General features: G+C 36.3%; 1 protein-coding gene across 1 annotated transcript in view; it reads right to left on the bottom strand.

Annotated features, from left to right (window-relative positions):
* Window positions 1-20595, bottom strand: part of LOC127524754 (rho GTPase-activating protein 24-like) — a 124412-nt gene that overhangs the window by 73760 nt on the left and 30057 nt on the right. Inside the window, exon 3 of the mRNA XM_051916596.1 lies at window positions 7777-7864. Within this exon, the coding sequence (XP_051772556.1) occupies window positions 7777-7864 (88 nt within the window). The remainder of the gene's footprint in view (window positions 1-7776; window positions 7865-20595) is intronic.

The raw sequence follows: 20595 nt of genomic DNA, 5'->3' as shown, positions 1-20595 counted from the left end.
ATGAACTGAACAAACAATTGAAAGAAAGAAAGAAAGAAAGAAAGAAAGAAAGAAAGAAAGAAAGAAAGAAAGAAAGAAAGAAAGAAAGAAAGAATGAAGGAATTTCCAAAAAAAGGGAGGACTGAACGAACCAACAAATAAACAACCGAACAAACAATTGAAAGAAAGAAAGAAAGAAAGAAAGAAAGAAAGAAAGAAACAGTTGACAAAAATGGAGGACTGAACAAACAAACTAACAAGCGAACAAACAATTAAAAGAAAGAAAGAAAGAAAGAAAGAAAGAAAGAACTGACAAAAATGGAGGACTGAACAAACAAATTAACAAGCGAACAAACAATTAAAAGAAAGAAAGAAAGAAAGAAAGAACGAACTGACTGAAATGGAGGCCTGAACAAACAAATTAAGAAGCGAACAAACAATTGAAAGAAAGAAAGCAAGGAAGAAAGAAAAGAAAGAAAGAAATTACAAAAAAGGAGGACTGAACGAACCAACAAATAAACAACTGAACAAATGAAAGAAAGAGAAAAAGAAAGAAAGAACTGACAAAAATGGAGGACTGAACAAACCAACAAATGAACAAGCAAACAAATGAAATAGTGAAAGAAAGAAAGAGCAAAAGAAAAAGTGAAAGAAAAAGAGCAAAAGAAAGAGTAAAAGAAAACAAAAGAAAGAGCAAAAGAAAGAAAGAAAGAATTTCTTTTGTTGTTTGTCAGTCTCAGTGGATGATTCTGCAGGTGTTCTCTGAAAGCACACAGTTTCAGTTCCTCATCTGCAGGTTTCTGCCCCTTGAACTCTGACTGACTCCCACTCATATCTGTGAAACAAAAACTCTCTCTTTCATGACCTTCATGACAGAACACAAGCCACTAGATACAAACTATTCCAGAGCTATTCCTGCAGAAAAAGAAGCACAAACGCTCTTCAGCGCACTTCAGTTTACAGGTTTTCAGCATTAGCTTGACTTTTTCCTCAGTTCCTCATTATTATCCCGATTCACTGGATGTCAGTGAGTTATAAATAAATTAGAAGTTGATAAATAAAGGATCAGTGAGTAAACAGTGGTCCGGATGGGCAAATGATTAAAGATTATGAGGCAGGAGCCATTTTCTGTCTGGTTTGGAGTTATGAAACAACACTGTCAGTTTAATGTTTGTTTTAATTTGCTTTTCCAGAAAAATCTGTGTGAAATTTGTCATGCTGTGGTATGATCATCATGCACTGCGAAACCAGGTCTGATATTTCGTTCTGGTGTTCACTGGGCCGGTGAAGTAATTATTCACATTATTATGACAGTAGATTTGTCTGAATGATAGAGAAACATATTATGAGCTGTTGGACTGCAGCAACAGATGGAGCAAATTTGAACCCCACATATTAATACTTTCAAGAAAAAAGGTTTTAATTAAAATCCAATTTTGCCATCATTCTCTCCTTGGTCTGAAATCCAAAGCAACAGGCCTGTGAAATTGGAAAGGAATCCTAATACTACACTGTGGAAGCTTCGAAATTAACATTTTGACCTGACTGACAGATAATGTCATTTATGTTGATAAGCGCTGCTGTATCACTCCAAAATGAATCCAAGAATGTGTGCTGATTCTGTATGTGAATCAATGAGTCTCAAGCTCATGTGAAATTATTTCGCTTATCCCAAAAGCCATGGTACTACACAATGGTACAAAAACATTTTATCTCTTCTAGTTACATAGTTACCAGGTGGCGACAGGTGATTGTCTTTATGAGAGTCAGTCAACCGATTTGTTCAAAAACGCTAATTTATGAGTGAGTCACTGAATCATTTTCTGAACCGATTCATTCAAAAACACTAATTCTGCGTCTGAAATCACACACTGTATAGTAGGTACTACATTTGGTTTTAAACTTAAGTTTGAAAGAAAGTATGTTCTATATGGTATGAATGTGTGTAGTATCAATTAAATTCAGACGTACTACATCCGTCATGTGACCTATGACGTCAGTCGCGACGCTTCACCACCATTCACAAATCCTTTCCCGTGGCCTCATGGGATAGTAAAGTGTGCATCAAATGCGCACTTTAGAATCTCAGTAGGTACATTTCGCCTGTACTTGGACATACTACTCTGTTGACGTGCTGTTTTTCGCATACTAAACAGTAGAAAAGTATTCGATATCGGATGCAGCATAATTCGTTCAAGAACAAAAGAGGTATTTTCATGAGTGAGTCATTGAATCATTTAGCAAATTCGTTCAAAACACTGATTCATTCAACAAAGAAGCGAGTGACCATCTTTGAGTGAGTCATTAAATCGTTCACTGAAATGATTCAATCAAAATTGGTGATTAATTTAGGAACAGTTGCTTGGAGATGCGAGTTATTTCTGTTAGCACAGCACAAAAATAGTCTTTAGTATAATAGTCAAAAGTATTACGATATTGTGGGTAAAATGTACGTTTCTCAATATTAACTTGTTTATTGATCTTTTGTATACAAAACAATATCACTTATCAGCCTATTAAGACATAAAATATTCAGAACAACATTGCTCTTGCTCATGTGATAATGCCTAAATATTTATCGGCAGATATTTATTATAGATGCTCTGTCCATTTTTATATTTTATATTAATCTTGCTGTCATTTACTGCTAACTGAAAGGAATAGCGCTAAAGATTATGACAAATGTTTAAAGGGGACCTATAATGCCCCTTTTACAAGATGTAATATAAGTCTCTGGTGTCCCCAGAATGGATCTGTGAAGTTTTAGCTCAAAATACCCCACAGATCGCTTGTCAAATTTGCCCCTATTTGGATTTCAGCAAAAACACAGCATTTTTGTGTGTGTTTCTTTAAATGCAAATGAGATTCTGCTCCCGGGCGCTTTCCAGAAGAGGGCGGAGCTTTAACAGCTTGTGCTTCGGTTTCTCAACAACAACAAAGCTGGAGAATCTCACGCAGCCAAAATGACGATTGTCAGTAACGGTGTTCAGCCTTATGTTGTTCAAATCGGAGTCGGACACTGATGGAGAGACTCAGGAAGAAGTTACAACTTTTAGAATGCATCTGGACGTTTCTGAATGGTTAGTGGATAAATGTATGTAGTTGCTGTGGAGCTGATTCAACTCATCGACTAGCATGTGCCGTCATGTTAATCTTTTGTGCAAATCCAGTGTTGAATTGACCCTCGTTTGTGAAGCAGTCCAGCGTAAAATGACGGCATAGTAACAACACTCTACTACAACAACTCTTCCTCTTCTCTAAAGTTCTCGGAGGCAGGGTTTATGTAAAATTAGGGGTTCGTGATGTCACTAACCCGGGAAGAAGCTCATTGTAGTCCCTAAAAAGCATTTTCTGTAAAAGAAAATTTCCCTTTGCATTGAACTTTGAGCGTCGTAACTTTGCAGATGTTGTTTATGCTCAAACAGCAACATTACACACTAACTAAAGTTAAAAAAGTGAAATCATAATCAACGACCCCTTTAAGCATAACAACACTGATTTGACTTTGACAAAATCTATTGGCTTTAGTTTTAAGTGTCTTTTATTTTTATAGACGAAATAGTACGGATTCTTGCTTTTGCCCATAATTTTAATATCACTGCATCCCTAACAAAAAACATGCACAATTATCCAGCTGTTAAAAAGGTTATAAGTCCAAATTACATGATAAAAAAAACAAATTAATAGACGGCAAGAGAACTGAATTGAAATTCAGTCCATGTTATCCCCACACAAAACACTCCCATCTGTATTTATGAAAGACGAGAGGAAATTAAATGCACTTTTAACAACCCTCTTTTATGAACTGAGCTTTACAACATTACTTCCAAAAAGCCTTTTTCAAGGACAAGTGATTTCATGGCCTATGCAGCAAAAAACCATGCTTAAAATATTCCAAAATACTGCTGAGATGAACAATGGAATAAACAGGATAAAGATGATAAAACGCTACTGTATGGAAAAGTGCACGTAAGCATGGAATCACTCCTAAACGCCTTCATCTAAGACTGACACGCCGAACAATGGCTCGGGTTTTTCACAGTCCGCTGGCAGGACAGTTGGAGACGTGCTGCGTTTCCAAAGAGCTGAAAACATGCTATAAATCTCTGTTTCTGCTGTTTTCTGGCACAGTGCACACACTCTCACGGCTCTCTGCTGGGGATACACAGGACAGGATGGATTTCTACATGCAGGCCAAAGAAGCCTGTAATACCTGGAGCTATCCGTTAGCATTTCCATTTATCTCAACTGCAGTAGCCCAGCTGGCGCGTGGGATTGCGATGATATTGGTGAAAGATACAACGTGGCATTTACCTCCTTCACTAATAAGAAGAACGTGATGACAGGGTCAGTAGCAAGTGATGTGTCATATTAATCTACTCCGCAAAAAGGCCTTATTCACGTAAATGCCACAGTGTCACTGTAGATTAAGGTCCAAGGCTCTGCAATGCTTCTCAAAGTACAATTACAAAGACCTAAAACTAACTTTTGGCCTTCTACAAGGTCACAAGTCTGCGAAACAAAGACACAGTGTGCTCACGTGCTTCATCAAACAAAGATGACAACAGACACGGTTCATTCCAGTGCAGAAGGTGAACGTCACGGTAGAAATCAGATGTCTAGAAGCAATGTAAAAACATGCTAAATGCTCCTCTATTTCATCACTAAGGGCCCTATTTTAACGTTATAAGGGCATAGTCTAAAGCGCATGCCACAAGTGCACTTAGGGCGTGTCCGAATCCACTTTTGCTAGTTTAATGACAGGAAAAATGGTTGGCGCATGGTCTAAAAGCGGAAAAACTGAACGCTTCTCTAGCAAGGGTGGTCTGCTCACGCGCTTTAACCTCGCGCACGAGCAGACCATCTACGGGACAAGCCAGATTCCACCAAAGCATTTTTATCTTTATGCACACAATAATAATCTTTTACATTGTAATCCTTTTATTTTTATTATTTGGCATGTTTGTGTGCTGCTGCGCATCCCTGTGTGTGTAATAAGCAGAGTGTACACGCGTAGTGCACCCGCCTATAGGCGCATATTACTAACACGCTCTTTAAATTACAAAAAAATATTGCGCCATTGACTTTAGACCAGGTTTCAGTTGGTCAATGGTGCAGCTTTTTTAGTTGCCTCAAAATAGCAACACGCCAACAGTGCACCTGAACACACCTCGTTTTCAGACCAGCACGCCCTTGGGTGCACAAATGGGCGCAAATGCATTTGCTATTTAAACAACGTGGCGCAGGACGTGAAAATGATAACTGCATCGGGCTGAAACTAGCAAAAAACACTTGCATCGCACCTGCCGCCGCATTGCGCCAGGTGTATGATAGGGCCCTTAGACTTAAAGTCACCACGAAATCAAAATTTACTTCTTGTAATTCTTTTTAATTCTTGTTTTTTTTTTTAATGGAATATTGCAGTATTTGTTATAAATGATTTATCCATGCACATCATTATTTATATTTTATTTTATTTCATGTTCCCTTGTAGTCTGCCAAATCCTATTAATCTGTAAAAATTATAATGTAAAAACCTGTTACTTGGTTAAATTAACCATATTTGGTGAACAATTTTAAATATTTTAGCGTGTAAAATGTGTAAATTAGTGTACTCAAATATTAAGAACAATAAAAATGTATGAGTACAAAAAATCTTAAACTTTGAGTTTCTTAACTTAAAAAAATTCTCATTCAACTTGTTTGAGTTCTGACAACTTAGGGTTTACAGTGAAGTAAATAATTCATTTGTTTTCCAAGAACTTTAATGTTAATTGCTATCAAAACATATAAGTTAGCAAGTTAGGAGCAATTAACATGCATGAGTACTACAAACCCAAAACTTGATTGTTCTACTTACTTAAAATTGGGAACATCATAACTCAAAAAATTGATGTAACTGATTACCTCAAATTTTTTGAGTTAGCCCAACTTATTCAGGTTTACAATGAACCTGTGCACAATCTATGAATATGCAAGTTTTTGGCCATGTTTTATAGACAACTTAGGACACTTAGGATGAAAAAAGATGAAAAAGCACATTTTGGTAGTGCAAGTAGCTTGGTATGTTATCACTTAATGAAATAAACAGTTATTCATTGTAAAATATAAAGGCACCATATGCAATCCTAATACCTAAAACTAGTGTTGTAGTACTCAAGACCGGTCTTGGTCTCGAGACCGGTCTTAAGACCATTTTTTGAAGGTCTTGGTCTTGTCTTGGTCTCAGCCGCATTTGGTCTTGGTCTTGTCTTGATCTCAGACTAAAAGGACTCGGGATTTTATTTCAAGACCAGTCAAGACCACAACTGTGGGGATATCGCTAAATTGTCGTTGCATTAATTGTCTTTGTTAAAATCATTAATTTGACTGGATGTAAAACCTCCTGCTTCAAATGCAATCAATAACTTATTTCTAATTACATTTATTTTGTTACTGTTGTGCCGGGTCAGAAATCAACAAGGGATTGTGTCAAAAATGTCACCAAAATTAATACAAATGCCCACAAAATTCAAGATATGATTGCCAAAAAGTACTTGTATAAGATCTTGAAATTTATATTATAACATATGATATAATTAAACAATATCACAAGAAAGAGGGCTGTTTTCACAAATAAAAGCACAATTGCAAACCTGATATTCATTTTTTTTATAAATGTTGTTTTTTACAACATTATTTATGCATTTGTAATTGTACCAATTCAGATTCAACTTCTGTTGCACCTCTGCAGTGTAAAGATGAATTTTGTTGTTAGTGATTCCAAATGATTGGACACAGCTCTATATAGTGTCTTATTATTCTAATTGTAATTATTGATTAAAAATAAGACATTTCTCAGGCAGTAAATGTGGATCTTTCTGATAAATTTGAGGAGTGCTAGTGTAGTCTTGACTCTGTCTCGACTTGCCTTGGTCTTGGTCTTGTCTTGGTCTCAACCCCCCAAAGTCTTGGTCTTGTCTTGGTCTCGACACACACTGGTATTGGTCTTGACGTGGTCTCGGTTTAGGTGGTCTGGACTACAACACTACCTAAAACATTTTCATTGCATTTAATAGTATACATACTGTATATATGCATGCTTCAGCAGACTGATTCAAACCAGTAACTTCTGAGTTTGTAAGTGCTGTTGAATGTGCGTGTTATCACATTTCCAGCTATTAGAAAGCAGATTTCTGTTTAAGTAATTTATTTACATTCAAACTCAGGTGTGTATGTTATCAGAGCGTTCCCCAGAACTCAACAGGAAGCATCGCTGCAGTACTGTTGCTCCTCAAGCACTCATCTGTCCTCAGTGATACATCATCGACCGCACGAAAGGGACATCTGTGTTTTATCTGAACCCTTTCCAAACACAACCAGAGCCCGAAGAGAGAAAGACGAGTGTGATCTGTAAACTAATTACAGCAGGTGCCAGATCCAGTATCATTCATCACTAAACTGCATTGGGCAAAAAAAACTAATAACCCCTAAACTTTTATAAAGACGGATCTATTAGCTATCTGTCTAGAAGATTTATAAAATAACATTGTTAGCAAATACAAAAGACTGTTCAACAGAAATGGCACAGACTTCCTATGATTTGTTGTATGTGTCTGCAGCAGGATTCAGCTGTGTTTGTCAGCGAGGTGCCCAGTGTTGATCTGTTCTCATTATCTCTGATGAATGTCTTTGAAGACCTCTTCTCAGCGAATGAGGTCATTGGGGTCCCATCATGAAAGCTAAAGGAAGTCTGTATTGCAACAGACATGGTAAAAAAAAAAAAGAAAAAGAAAAAAAGAAACAGTTTCTCCTTACCTGGGATGACTTCAAATAGGAACTTTCCGCTTTCCTCCCCATTGCTGGGATGTTCGGTGACTCTGTTGCCAGGTAGGAAAATGGTGCCCTAGAGGAGCCAAAAAGCCAAAAAAAAAAAAATAGTCAGACACAAACTGCTGAGGAAAGCAAGACATACAAGAAAAATAAATCACAGTAAGGAAAAGGCTCAGATGCATTGGAGAATAGAATTGTTGGACTTAAAAAAAATGTGAAAATGTGAAAAATTCCTTTCTTGAGACTTACTTTTCAATTATACATTTTGATTTAGATTTTGATTAAGTTTGATTTAATATACAGAATTAAAAACTAATAAGATAAAAAATACATTTTTTAAAAAACTTAATATATTTTATATAAAATACATAAAATAAATAAATATGTAATCGCTGTTGAAAATTCAGCTTTTCCATTACATTAATAAATTACATTTTAAAATATATTCAAATTGAAAAAAAAATGCTAGTAAAAAAAAATTAAATAAATGCAGCCTTGATGCATAAGAGACTTCTTTCAAAAACATAAAAAAACCCACAATTATTCCAAATGTAATATTTAATATAATAGAATAATAATGATTATATATATATATATATATATATATATATATATATATATATATATATAAAATCCATTATTAAATATATATTAAATTAAAAATGTAAATAAAAAAACTTTTATTTTATAAAAGTGAAACATTACTATATAGTAATGTTTCACTTTTTTATGAAATAAAAATATTTTTATTTATATTTCTAATTTAATATATATTTAATAATGGATTATATATATATATATATATATATATATATATATATATATATATATATATATATATATATATGCACACGCAAATATATTTTGTTAAAAGCTAACATTAAATTTAATAATTTAATATATATAATAATAACATATATATATTTTTTTATCTATATATATATATATATATATATATATATATATATATATATATATATATACGCACACACACATAAATATATTTTGTTAAAAGCTAACATTAAGTCCAGATGTGCCCAGAGTGAAAGGCAAAGGGATGAGAAGTTTCCGTGCTGGAAACCATCTCATCATCTGGGCATTAGTTGGAGCCAGAAGCCAGAAATCAGCAGTACTGCCAGTTCAGAGGTTACAGATGGATCTCTTGGGGGTCTGTATGACAGAGCGCAGGCGGCATTAGAGTCGACAAAGCTCTTGTTATTAAGCAGAAATCGGATCCTAAGCAGCACTGCGACTGCTGTGGCATTATAGATCAGTGTTTGACACGCTGGATGAACTGGTGCTTTAAATAGACCTAACATCAGTGCACTACACGGGCCATATTACCACCACCAGAGGACTAGTAAAGCAGCCTGATTTCCCCATTGCTCTCATGTGTCTGTCTCTTTATCCTACTGGCATCACGCCCTCCCTCTAGCAATGTTTTCTTCTCTATTGGTTTGTATTTCACTGTTTGTCATTTTCTTTCTAATGTGCACAGAATGCACATTTTTCTGTATGCATAGAGTACCTTGATCATCCACGATACTATATTTCAACATGTGCAGTACTTGTAGTCAAATGTATTTTAAGAAGGGATTTCATACAGCATATGGGGATCTACGGTATATACAAAAAATGGACATGATTATTATTTTGTACCCTAAATAACCATCTAAACGCCTAAAGGGAATTTCCCACCATTTTACCGCCAGGTGTTACTTCATCCTTCTATTTAAATTACAGAATCAAGATACAAATGATTGACAGTCACACATGGTCAGACGGCACAATGAACGCCATTAACACAACACATGTTGAGCAATGTTTTCATATAGATCTTTATAGTAGCATTACAGTACGCACTAGCACACTGGGGTTATTTACGGTATGCAGGGTAACAACTGCAGAGGTCTAAAGTAGTCACCTTTGAGAGAGAGTATTTCATATCTGTGCTACAGTGGGGCTTAAAAAGGCACGTTTTCATTGGGAGAGAGAGAGAAAACATAGCTCAGTTACATCCTTATCAAATATCAGTGCATATGTTTAGTATCCAGTATCTCGACATGCCTGGAAACACTGAGAACATTTAGGATGCAGAGATTTAAGAGGGACACTTAACATAGCGGCTGATACATTATTCAAATCTCTGCACTACAGCTTCGGTTACAAAAAGCAAAAGCAAGATTAAAGACATTTATAATGTTTTAAAAGATTTATATGTCCAATAAATGCTGTTCTTTTGACTTTTCTATTAAAAGAATCCCGAAAAAAGTATCTCAATATTAGGCAGCACAACTGTTTTCAACATTATCATAATAAGAAATGTTTGTTGAGCAGCAAATCAGCATATTAGAATTATTCCTGAAGGATCATGTGACACTGAAGACTGGAGTAATGATGCTGAAAATTCAGCTTTGTTCATCACAGGAATAAATTACATTTTAAAATATGCTCAAAAAGTTGTAATAATATTTAAAAATATTACTGTTTTTACTGTATTTTTTGATCAAACACACGCAGCCTTGGTAAGCAAAAGAGACTTCTTTCAAAAAACCCAAATTTTGAATGGTAGTGTATGTCTAAATAGTATAATATTTATATGTTCAGATTCCTGACTGTAAATATGAGCGTTATAGTGAGGTCTGCATTAATAACGAGTCAGCAAGTATTTGGGTTTTCAAAAAGAAATCATAAACATGCAGCAGTGTCCATAAATGTCACAAGCCAGTTGTCTTTTTCTAGACTTCATGGAGTCTTTAAACCATTAGGATCGGTTTACTATGATACAAGACTCAGTAAACAAGACCTTATAAAAATACTTGGTCTAGATTGTAGGGTTCCAGGATGTAAGTGCTGCCTGTCATAGTAATACGAGTGAAATAAGTAAAAGCAGCCACATATGACGATCATTACACAATGACCTCTTTCCCCCGGGGTTTTAAAGTCTCTCTGCATGTGGTGCAGTGACTTGCTTCTGTTAAAACATCATAAACCTTTACGAGATCTGAAAGCGGGATCCTGCTGACAGTACATTCCTGATGAAGTTGAACTCGAACTTCTTAAGCGGTGGAAACTCTACCTGCCGGCCCCATGAGGAACATTGATAGAGCTCATGAAGATAGCACAAATTTCAACCCACAATGAGGCAGGTCACCAGTTTGATGTGGGCAGCGGTTCCTGTTTTAGAACTGGAGGCTTGAGGGTGGGTTGCTAAAGACATGGGCCTTTCAATTATAAGGCATTTTTGTTGCCCCTAGAGGGCTTCCATGTGGAAAACATGGACAGACACAACATCAAAAGGCCGGGAACAAAACCCCAGCCCATTCCAGAGCAGTGGAACCATTCATCTCCTTGTCACACTTCCTTGCTTACTATACACTAAGAGACGTGAAAGAATTAATATTTGCTTTGGTGAACAACAACAATGATCATGATGTATATATACTGTATATATATATATATATATATATATATATATATAGTGGAGTACATCATGGGATTACGCATGCAAGCCAACTTTCATATAAAAGCTACATTTTCACTGTACTATTCTGGGGAACGTTTCCCGAAAGCATAGTTAGCAAACTATGGTCATAAGTCCCATTGAACTCTATTGGTAACGACGGAACTTGCAACCATAGTTCGCTTTGGGAAACGCACCCCTGATCTACATTTGGCCAAAAATAACTTATTTTGTTTAAATAAGCAGTTTATTTTTATATTTATAGCAGTTTACAGTAGATTTTTGTTTACCACAGTAAGAACGCATTGAACTAGAGACCTGCGCGGGATGGATTTTTCAGTCCTGCGCCCGCCCGCTCCCGCAGGATTCTGTCATAATGTGATTTTCCCCCCACTTTCAATTCTTTTCCTTCAATGAAAGGTTAGATTTTTGCTAATTTTATGAATTAAAGATCAAAAGGATAAACAATGCAAACTTATTTTTACAGTCATCTTTGATCATATTTACCAAGGGTGGCAATAATTCTGACCACCACTGTGTATATATATATATATATAATGTTTTAATATATTTATATACATTATTTTAATAATAATAATGTTTTAATATATTTATATACATTATTTATATACATTATTTAATAAATAATAATAAAAAATATTTTAAAAGAATAAATAAATGATTAAATACATTAAATTAATCAGAATACACCGCTACTTTTGAATGGGCATCAATGGAAAGACTTTTTTTTTTGCCCACAGAATGATGTAGTTACAAATCCTACTAGTCAAACCTTGACCCCTTGGATTCCCATGGTCATTGCTTTGGGACAGCAGTTCATCTCCCAGCAAGGTGTTGCACCTTGCTGACCTCTGGAGACCTGGCTGTTTTATTACGTCCTCATTAACTCCTCAAGCCAGACCACAACGGTTCATACTTTGACACAACCAACCAGAAATATACTGCAAAGACAGATCAAAGAGACTACCACGGGCCTTCTGGGTGATCTGGACAGCACAGGAATGGAAACTGTGGGAAGAGGAAATGAGACGTCGGGTCCATTGCCCCAGAAAGCTGTGCTACGCTGAGCTGAGGCAGAGGTTAGCTTAATACCATCTCAGGAATTTCCCTTCCCGCTTGAGAAAAAAAATAAAAATAAAGAAAAAAAATTTGTTATGTCACTAGTGTTTATCTTTAATCAGATTTCAGTCCCCATGTTGCCAAAACGAAGTTAGCTTCACAGAAACTTGCATTACAAAGAGCCAGCGGGTATGTGGGAATCCCCCATAGAGAGACAAAAATCCAGTTCCAGATCGGATCAGAAGAGCTGCTCTATTTGTTTATCAACCAGCGGAGATTGATGGTGGAGGACCAAAGGGAACAGGAGGAAATAAAGCAAGCTACAATCCAGTACTTAGGCCCGAAGTCCTAAACGGTCCCATGGAATTAATTAAGGGAAAGCCATTTGCTGTGGAATGGTCCCATTAGGTGCACATTTGAACATTTAACCTTGACTTTTCCTCAGAGGGTTGCCCTCACGTCTTGTTCATTAGTGGCCCCTGTTTGTCCTGCAGCACTTTTTCACACTTAGAAGCCTCATTCACTCTGCTTTCTTTCTTTCTGCTTTTTAATATGCAGTCTTTTGCCTGCAGCGAGTACGAGTGCAACAAATGTGCCAGTATACAGGTGAAATCAGCTGTTTACAAGACATCCATGGACTGAGAATGATTTAGCCTGAAATTATGCTTGTCTTTTTTTTATTAATACAGATGCTTTTTGCCTCTAATATATTTGCATGTAATATACTCCTATATGTGTACTCCTTAATGTTTATAACAACAGCAATCTAACATTTAAAACATTTAAAGTAGCGTTATATTACACGAGTAGTGTTCGTCCATCCATCTGTCAGTGCTCCTCAAGCATGTTTTTCTGCCGATGCAGACCAAACTCTGTACTAAAAGCACCACTGCACTGCTACAGATTCTACAGCGATATCTGTATAGTTGATTACAGAACGAATGACTCAGTGAGCCCGTTCTTTTAAGTGAATCAGAAACATACAGCGCAGTGTAGTACAATCCCAAACCACATGGTTCTTATGAGCCAGCTCTTTTTCAGTGAATCAAAAACATACAGCGCAACAGTGTAGTATGATTCTCTGAACTAATTGCTCTTATGAACCAGCTCTTTTTAGTGAATCAAAAACATACAGCGCAACAGTGTAATATGATTCTGAATAAATAACTCTTATGAACCGGCTCTTTTTAGTGAATCAAAAACATACATTGCAACAGTAGCATGATCCTGAATTAATTACTCTTATAAACTGACTCTTTTTAGTGAATCAAAAACATACAGACAACAGTGTAGTATGATTCTGAACAAATGACTCTTATGAATCGTCTCTTTTTAGTGAATCAAAAACATACAGCACAACAGTGTAGTATGATTCTGAACAAATTACTCTTATGAACCGGCTCTTTTTAGTGAATCAAAAACATACAGCACAATAGTGTAATATGATTCTGAACAAATTACTCTTATGAACCAGCTCTTTTTAGTGAATCAAAAACATACATTGCAACAGTAGTATGATCCTGAATTAATTACTCTTATGAACCGACTCTTTTTAGTGAATCAAAAACATACAGACAACAGTGAAGTATGATTCTGAAGGAATTACTCTTATGAACCGTTTTTTTTAGAGAATCAAAAATATACAGCGTAACAGTGTAGTATGAATTTGAACAAATGACTCTTATGAACTGGCTCTTTTTAGTGAATCAATAACATACAGTGCAACAGTGTAGTATGATTCTGAACAAATGACTCTTATGAACCGGCTCTTTTTAACAAATCAAAAACATACAGCACAACAGTGTAGTTTGATTCAAAACGAATTGCTCCTTAGAACCGACTCTTGTTAGTGAATCAAAAACATATAGTCCAACCAGGGTAATACGATTCTCAACAAATAACTCTTATGAGCTGGTTCTTTGTAGTGAATCAAAAACATAAAGCGCGACCAGTGTAGTAGCCTATGTTTCCCGAATGAATTACAAAACATACAGCCCAACAGTGTAATACGATTCTGAACGAATGACTCTTATGAACTGGTTCTTTTAAATGACTCAAAAACATTCAGAGCGACCAGCCTCACAAAGTCAATTTGCAGAACCATTACCATCCTGACAACTTTCAACTCAAATATATGCCACTTAATGAACTATTAAAAATAAAATCTTCCACAGAGTAGCCGCAGGTAAACATCATTACCCTCACCGCAGTTTGTGGTTGTCTAACAGAAAACAGGTGGGAAATTAGCTAGTTTGCCAGGAGTTTAAATCAAAAACTAATTCTGAAATGGACAGAATCCATTTAGCCATTTTGATTGGTCAAAACTGAGTTGCATGCCAAATGTGTTTCTCTGTTTGTTGAAATTTGTTCTGTGCCACTGAGGAGACTAAACCTATTACTGGCAGTAATATTATAAATGCCCACAATGGCAGACCTGATAAAATCAGGTTTGGCGTCTGGTGTACCTGTAGATAGGGGGGTCTGCCCACAATCAGACTGCAGCAGTTCAGAAATGTGATTAACCTCAACTTTCCATTACCTACATCCTGACCAATGTAGTTTTCCCCTGTGAGATGCTCTATATACAGTATGTGGAAACAGAGATATATAGGCCACATAGTCTGTGTATGTGTGTGTTTGTGTGAGAAAAGGTGTCTTCCTGTGTTTTAAATTAATGTTTTTTGAAAGAAGTCTCTAATGCTCACCAAGGCTGCATTTACTGTATTTAATCAAAGTCAAATTCAGTAGTATTGTGAAATATTATTACAATTTAAAATAACTTTTTTTTTTTTAATATATTAAAATTTTAAAATTGCTATAACAGCAAAAAAAACATGAAAACGGCTATAACTACTTCACCATTAGTCCGATTGACTTTAAAATTGCCATGCAGTGTCTTTGTCCGAGGTGCCATGATTGTCTATGAGGACACTGATGCATCTCAAAAAACTTGTCCACCATTGGCTAATGAAGCTTGAGCAGATATCAGACAAGGTTAACGGAGGCCGATCAGAACGAAACTCGCTGGGCCTGTTTGACTCACGGCCCTAGAGGCCTGTGAGAAATTGGAAAGAAATGGGCCACTGAGGGCCGCCTTTGCATTTTTCATGTGCGTAAAGGATTGTGTATCGCACGATTTTTCGCACACGTCCACAACATTCGTATCACATGTTAGAACTCCTCATTCTGAGCAACTTTGCCTCAAGGACCGCCGCCGTCCACCGAATCGTTCGTTAAATATTGGAGATTATTTCAAAAACCAATTTTAGTGAACTAGTCTTTGGCGCAACCTCTAACTGTTAAAAAGCTTTAAAAAACATATTTCCTATGGTAAATACATGTATTGGCTGTAAATGGTCTTTTACATCTATGATCGAGATGGTTACAGCTGATTAAAAAATAATCAATTTTTACGCATGTGCTTAAAGGCCTTAAAGTGCTTGAACCCCGATAATTGAGCAGCTATATTTTTATATTATCATTATAAAAGTCTTTACGGTCACTTTTGATCAATTTAATGCATCCTTGCTGAATAAAAGTATTCATTTCATTCATTCATTCAAAAAAAAAAATCTTACTAGTGTAGTGTATATATTTATACAGTATCTCACTCAACTGTGACATCATTTGCTACCTTAATCTAAAATCTAGTTTTGAGTTCAAGTGCAAATGTATTTATCATTTCCAGCAGTCAGTTTATAGATCATTAGTCTAGTCCAGTAATAAAACCTTACTTGCTTTTATTTAGCAAATGCCAGGGAATAATTGTAAATGTAGCAAATAACCTGGTTTTATTAGTGTACTACGTTAAATGTACATTCTATAAACCATATACTTGTGATTGGTTTAAATTAAGCACAATAATTTTCCTTTAGTTTGCTAAAACCTCTGATATTAGAGGTTTTATGTTTTATAATATTTACAATGAATCAGCTGAATCAGTGTGTGATTTCTTTGTTAATCTGATTCTAACACTATCGTAGTTTAATAAACACATACTGTCTATTATTTTTTAAAACACAGAAACCAGGGTACCAGCATCCAAAACAAAAGAGGCTTGATATTTATTGGATCCAAAAATCAATGTTCATTTAGGCTGCAGAAACAATATGACTCATCTACCTCATTTTTTTAAAATATATATTTCAGAACTCTAATTTCAACCAGTAATGGCACTGAGGCAAAATGTCAAATTGCCAGCTAGCCAAGCATACCAATGACCAATCATGAATAATACGACAGATGTAAGAGGCCACATGAATCACTTTAAATTCCCTTTTTGCTGCAGGATTGAGATTTGGTAAGAAAATCCTGCATTCACAACCTGTAACATTGAGGGAATCATGCTACACACCATCTCAGAGCTGAGAGGTCTTTCATCTTCATGTTCATTGTTTTGTTGTGTTGTGTTCAGTGAGGAGGTACAAATTCACTCAGAGCATCTCTGCTCAGTTTAATCCGATCTCTCCTAGCTCAGAGTCAAAAACTGCAGTTTGTACAACAGTATCCCTCAGGGTTAAATAGATTGGCTACCTTCACCTTTCCTCTATAAAAGGTCTCTGTTCCATCCAAACATAGTGTACTGCCTCATGTCAAAACAACAAGCCAACCAAAACAACCACATATAACAGAGCTCCTCACAAGAAACTCGACTAACACTCACTGTGACCTTCTGTCATCAATTACTTTGCCTCATGTAGTTCCAAACCCATAAGAGATTCGTTCATCTTCGAAATGAAGATATTTTTAATGAAATCTGAGAGATTTCTGAATTTTATTTCAGTTAAAGGGGCTATATGTAAGAATTTTCATGTATAAATCGCTTTTTTATTGCCACTGTGTGAACAGCTTGTAACGAACTTAAAAAACAAGACCTTCCCCGACTTCCTAGGTTGCCTATGAAAGCCTGATTTTTATATGAAGTACTCATGACATTTGTGCTGGGACCATTAAAAGGATGTGACGTTTACGAGCGCTCCCGAGAGCCTCTCTTCTGTTCTATGACACATGAATGCTTATACAATGTTCAGGATGATGTCGAAAAAGACATTCTGTACTGTAACGTCAAAGTGTCGCGCAAAAAAAAGGGATTAATTCCAACTATAGACTCACATAGTGAGATCTATATAGTCTATAGTGAATTGCAGAGCTTGTGCAAACATATCCACATCGCTATGATCCGACGCTTTCTTAACTGCTGCTTTCTCATCGCTGTCATTTTTGTTGTGTTTATTTTGTTATTAAGAGGAAAGCATGTAGCACATATTTACGTATTCATCTAAACGTCACTCTCAGCAGCTCGGACGGCGTCTGGATGTTCAATAACAGTATATCGCTGCAAGGGTATTTCCAACTTCTTTTACTTCTAAGCAAAGAATGGAAAAGAACTTTGCCATGAGTATATCGGAGCACTGAATCACGTTCAGTCGGTTGTACGTGTGCACGAGTGTGAGAACGAGGAGTTAGTTGCAGGGTGCAGTTCACTTAACGGCCACCGGTGTCGCTAATAACAAGGGTTTCTGAATTCTATATTTAGCCCCTTCAAAGGGTTAGTTCACCCAAAAATGAAAATTCTGTAATTAATTAATCACCCCCATGTCGTTAAACACCCATAAGACCTTCGTTCATCTTCGTAACACAAATTAAGATATTTTTCATAAATTCTGATGGCTCAGTGAGGCCTGCATTGCCAGCAAGACAATTAACACTTTCAATGCCCAGAAAGCTACTAAAAACATAGTTCATGTGACTACAGTGGTTCAACCTTAATGTTATGAAGCGACGAGAATACTTTTTGTGCACCAAAAAAACTAAATTCAACAATATCTAGTGATGGGCGATTTCAAAACACTGCTTCATGAAGCTTCGAAGCTTTACGAATCTTTTGTTTCGAAACAGTAGTTCGGAGCATGTATCAAACTGCCAAAGTCACGCCCCCCAGTGGTGAACCATTGAAATTTCAAAACATTTATGATGTAAAGAAGCCTCGTTTATTGAAATCACGTGACTTTGGCAGATTGATACACGCTCCAAACCACTGATTCAAAACAAAAGATTCGTAAAGCTTCAAAACTTCATGAAGCGGTGTTTTGAAATCGCCAATCACTAGATATTGTTAAATAAAGTCGTTATTTTGTTTTTTTGGCGCACAAAAACTATTCTCGTCGCTTCATAACATTAAGGTTAAACCACTGTTTTAAATATGTCTTTATTAGCTTTCTGGGCATCTGAAAGTGTTAATTGTCTTGCAGGCAATGCAGGCCTCACTGAGCCATCGGATTTTATCAAAAATATCTTAATTTGTGTTCTGAAGATGACCGAAGGTCTTACGGGTGTGGAAAGACATGAAGGTGAGTAATTAATGACAGAATTTTCATTTTTGGGTGAACTAACCCTTTAACGTTTATTTTATTTAAAGTAACAAAAATGTTTTATGATTTTACTTTTAGTTTTAGACATGTTTGTGAGCTTCCAATACACCTGAAAAAGAGGAAAAGAGTCATACTCCCATTTCCCGCAGTGGTTGTGCAGTATTGTTTTTCAATTACTGACCACAGAGCAGCACTGAGCTGCTATAGGAAGTTGTGTGTTTGCTTGACATTCTGATATGATTTGTCCTGGGAAAGCAAACTCATTGAAGATCATTAGATTGTGATGCAGAGTAGTTTCTAATCACATCAGTCACTAAGTGCTTTCTAAGGCCAATTAGCCAGCTTAGCTCACAGATAAAATGCAAATGATCTAAGTAGGACAACAAATGTAATGGAGATAATTCCTTTGTCCAGAGCTTTATGCCTGAGCACCAGATGCTAATTGCTTCTAATGCTGGTGCTCCACTATTGTTTGCTATTACTAATAGGACCTAAGAACCTTAAATAAGAAGGAAAGTAAACTCTCTCAAAGTTTTTCAAAGCTATAGATAAGTAAAGTGAACTGCAAAGTCACATGTAGTCTCTTAAAGTCGGCATGAAACAAAAGTTGTGATAGTCTTTTACTCCCTATTGTGACGTATATCCAAGTTCTCGAACAAGAAAAAATGTAGGGCGGGACTTGAGTTTTTACATGGGGAATTGATTGAATTTATTGTATGGTTGTGTTTTGCCATTACTGTGATCTCATGTGAGTGACAGGTTGTCCCGCCCTCATGCCAGTAAACACGTCATTTTGTAGAATGTTGCAATTTATACAACAGTTTGTTCTGGTTCTCGAATCTGATCCAGCCATGCAATATTATACCAGTATCACCACAGGAACTGTTTCACCATTTGAATCACTCTGCTTTCAGCATTCTCACAGCGATTATAACGGACGATCAAACCTACCATATTTTTACAGATACTACTGTTATTGTGTCATGGAATGTAGTTTTAAGAATTTTTTAGGAGAGAATGTAGTTATTTAGACCTCAAATATGCAATTTATATGTAAACATAGTGCCTATTTTCGAACGTTTTCAGACATTTTCGAAGATGTGAGCTCCAGGCCATCAGCAGCCGTTCAGCGCTCGTGTACCCGCAGAGAACAGCTTCATCTCGGCCAGTCCTTTGGGAATTTGCCGCTGGCGATATTGCTCTATATCGCACGGCTACGAGAGTTATCTTCTAAAGACAGCAATATGGGTGCATTTATACAGCTGAAATATTGCTTTTTAGCAAACTTTTGTGTTTACTGATGTTTTACGGCCTAATCAGATGAGAGTATATTTTTTATGGTGATTATACACCGTGCTGTAAAGTTATAGTGCCACACATTTTGTTTCTGGAGGATGGATGGCGACAAAAGATTTAGGGAGAGCGAGCACAGAGGACATAAAGAAGATTACAGAAATAAGACATAAAAGTTACAGCCAGAACCTCAGTCTGCTCAGAATACTAATTACTCTTATATCTGATGCTTGAGAGAGAGAGAGAGAGAGAGAGAGAGAAAGAGAGAGAGCGAGAGAGAGAAAGAGAGAGAGAGAAGAGAGAGAGAGAGAGAGAGAGAGAGAGAGAGAGAGAGAGAGAGAGAGAGAGAGAGAGAGAGAGAGAGAGAGAGAGGAGAGAAGATATTCAGACTGGACTGAAATGCAAGATTCTGTTCTTAACTACAGCTGATATACCGGATAATGAGAGATCACCTGTCACAAATCCACAGCACATTACAAAGGAGAATAAAAGGAAAGATTGAGAGAGAAACTTGCATAAACCTTTAATCTGTCTGGATGTCTCCTAGATTTGGCAAAGTCCTGGTCTGACAAGTATTCAAGGACACAGAACAAGATT

Source organism: Ctenopharyngodon idella, chromosome 13 (assembly GCF_019924925.1).
Source record: "Ctenopharyngodon idella isolate HZGC_01 chromosome 13, HZGC01, whole genome shotgun sequence".
NCBI lineage: Eukaryota > Metazoa > Chordata > Actinopteri > Cypriniformes > Xenocyprididae > Ctenopharyngodon > Ctenopharyngodon idella.
Note: the sequence above shows the minus strand (reverse complement) of the source record. Positions and strands in the feature narration are given on the sequence as shown.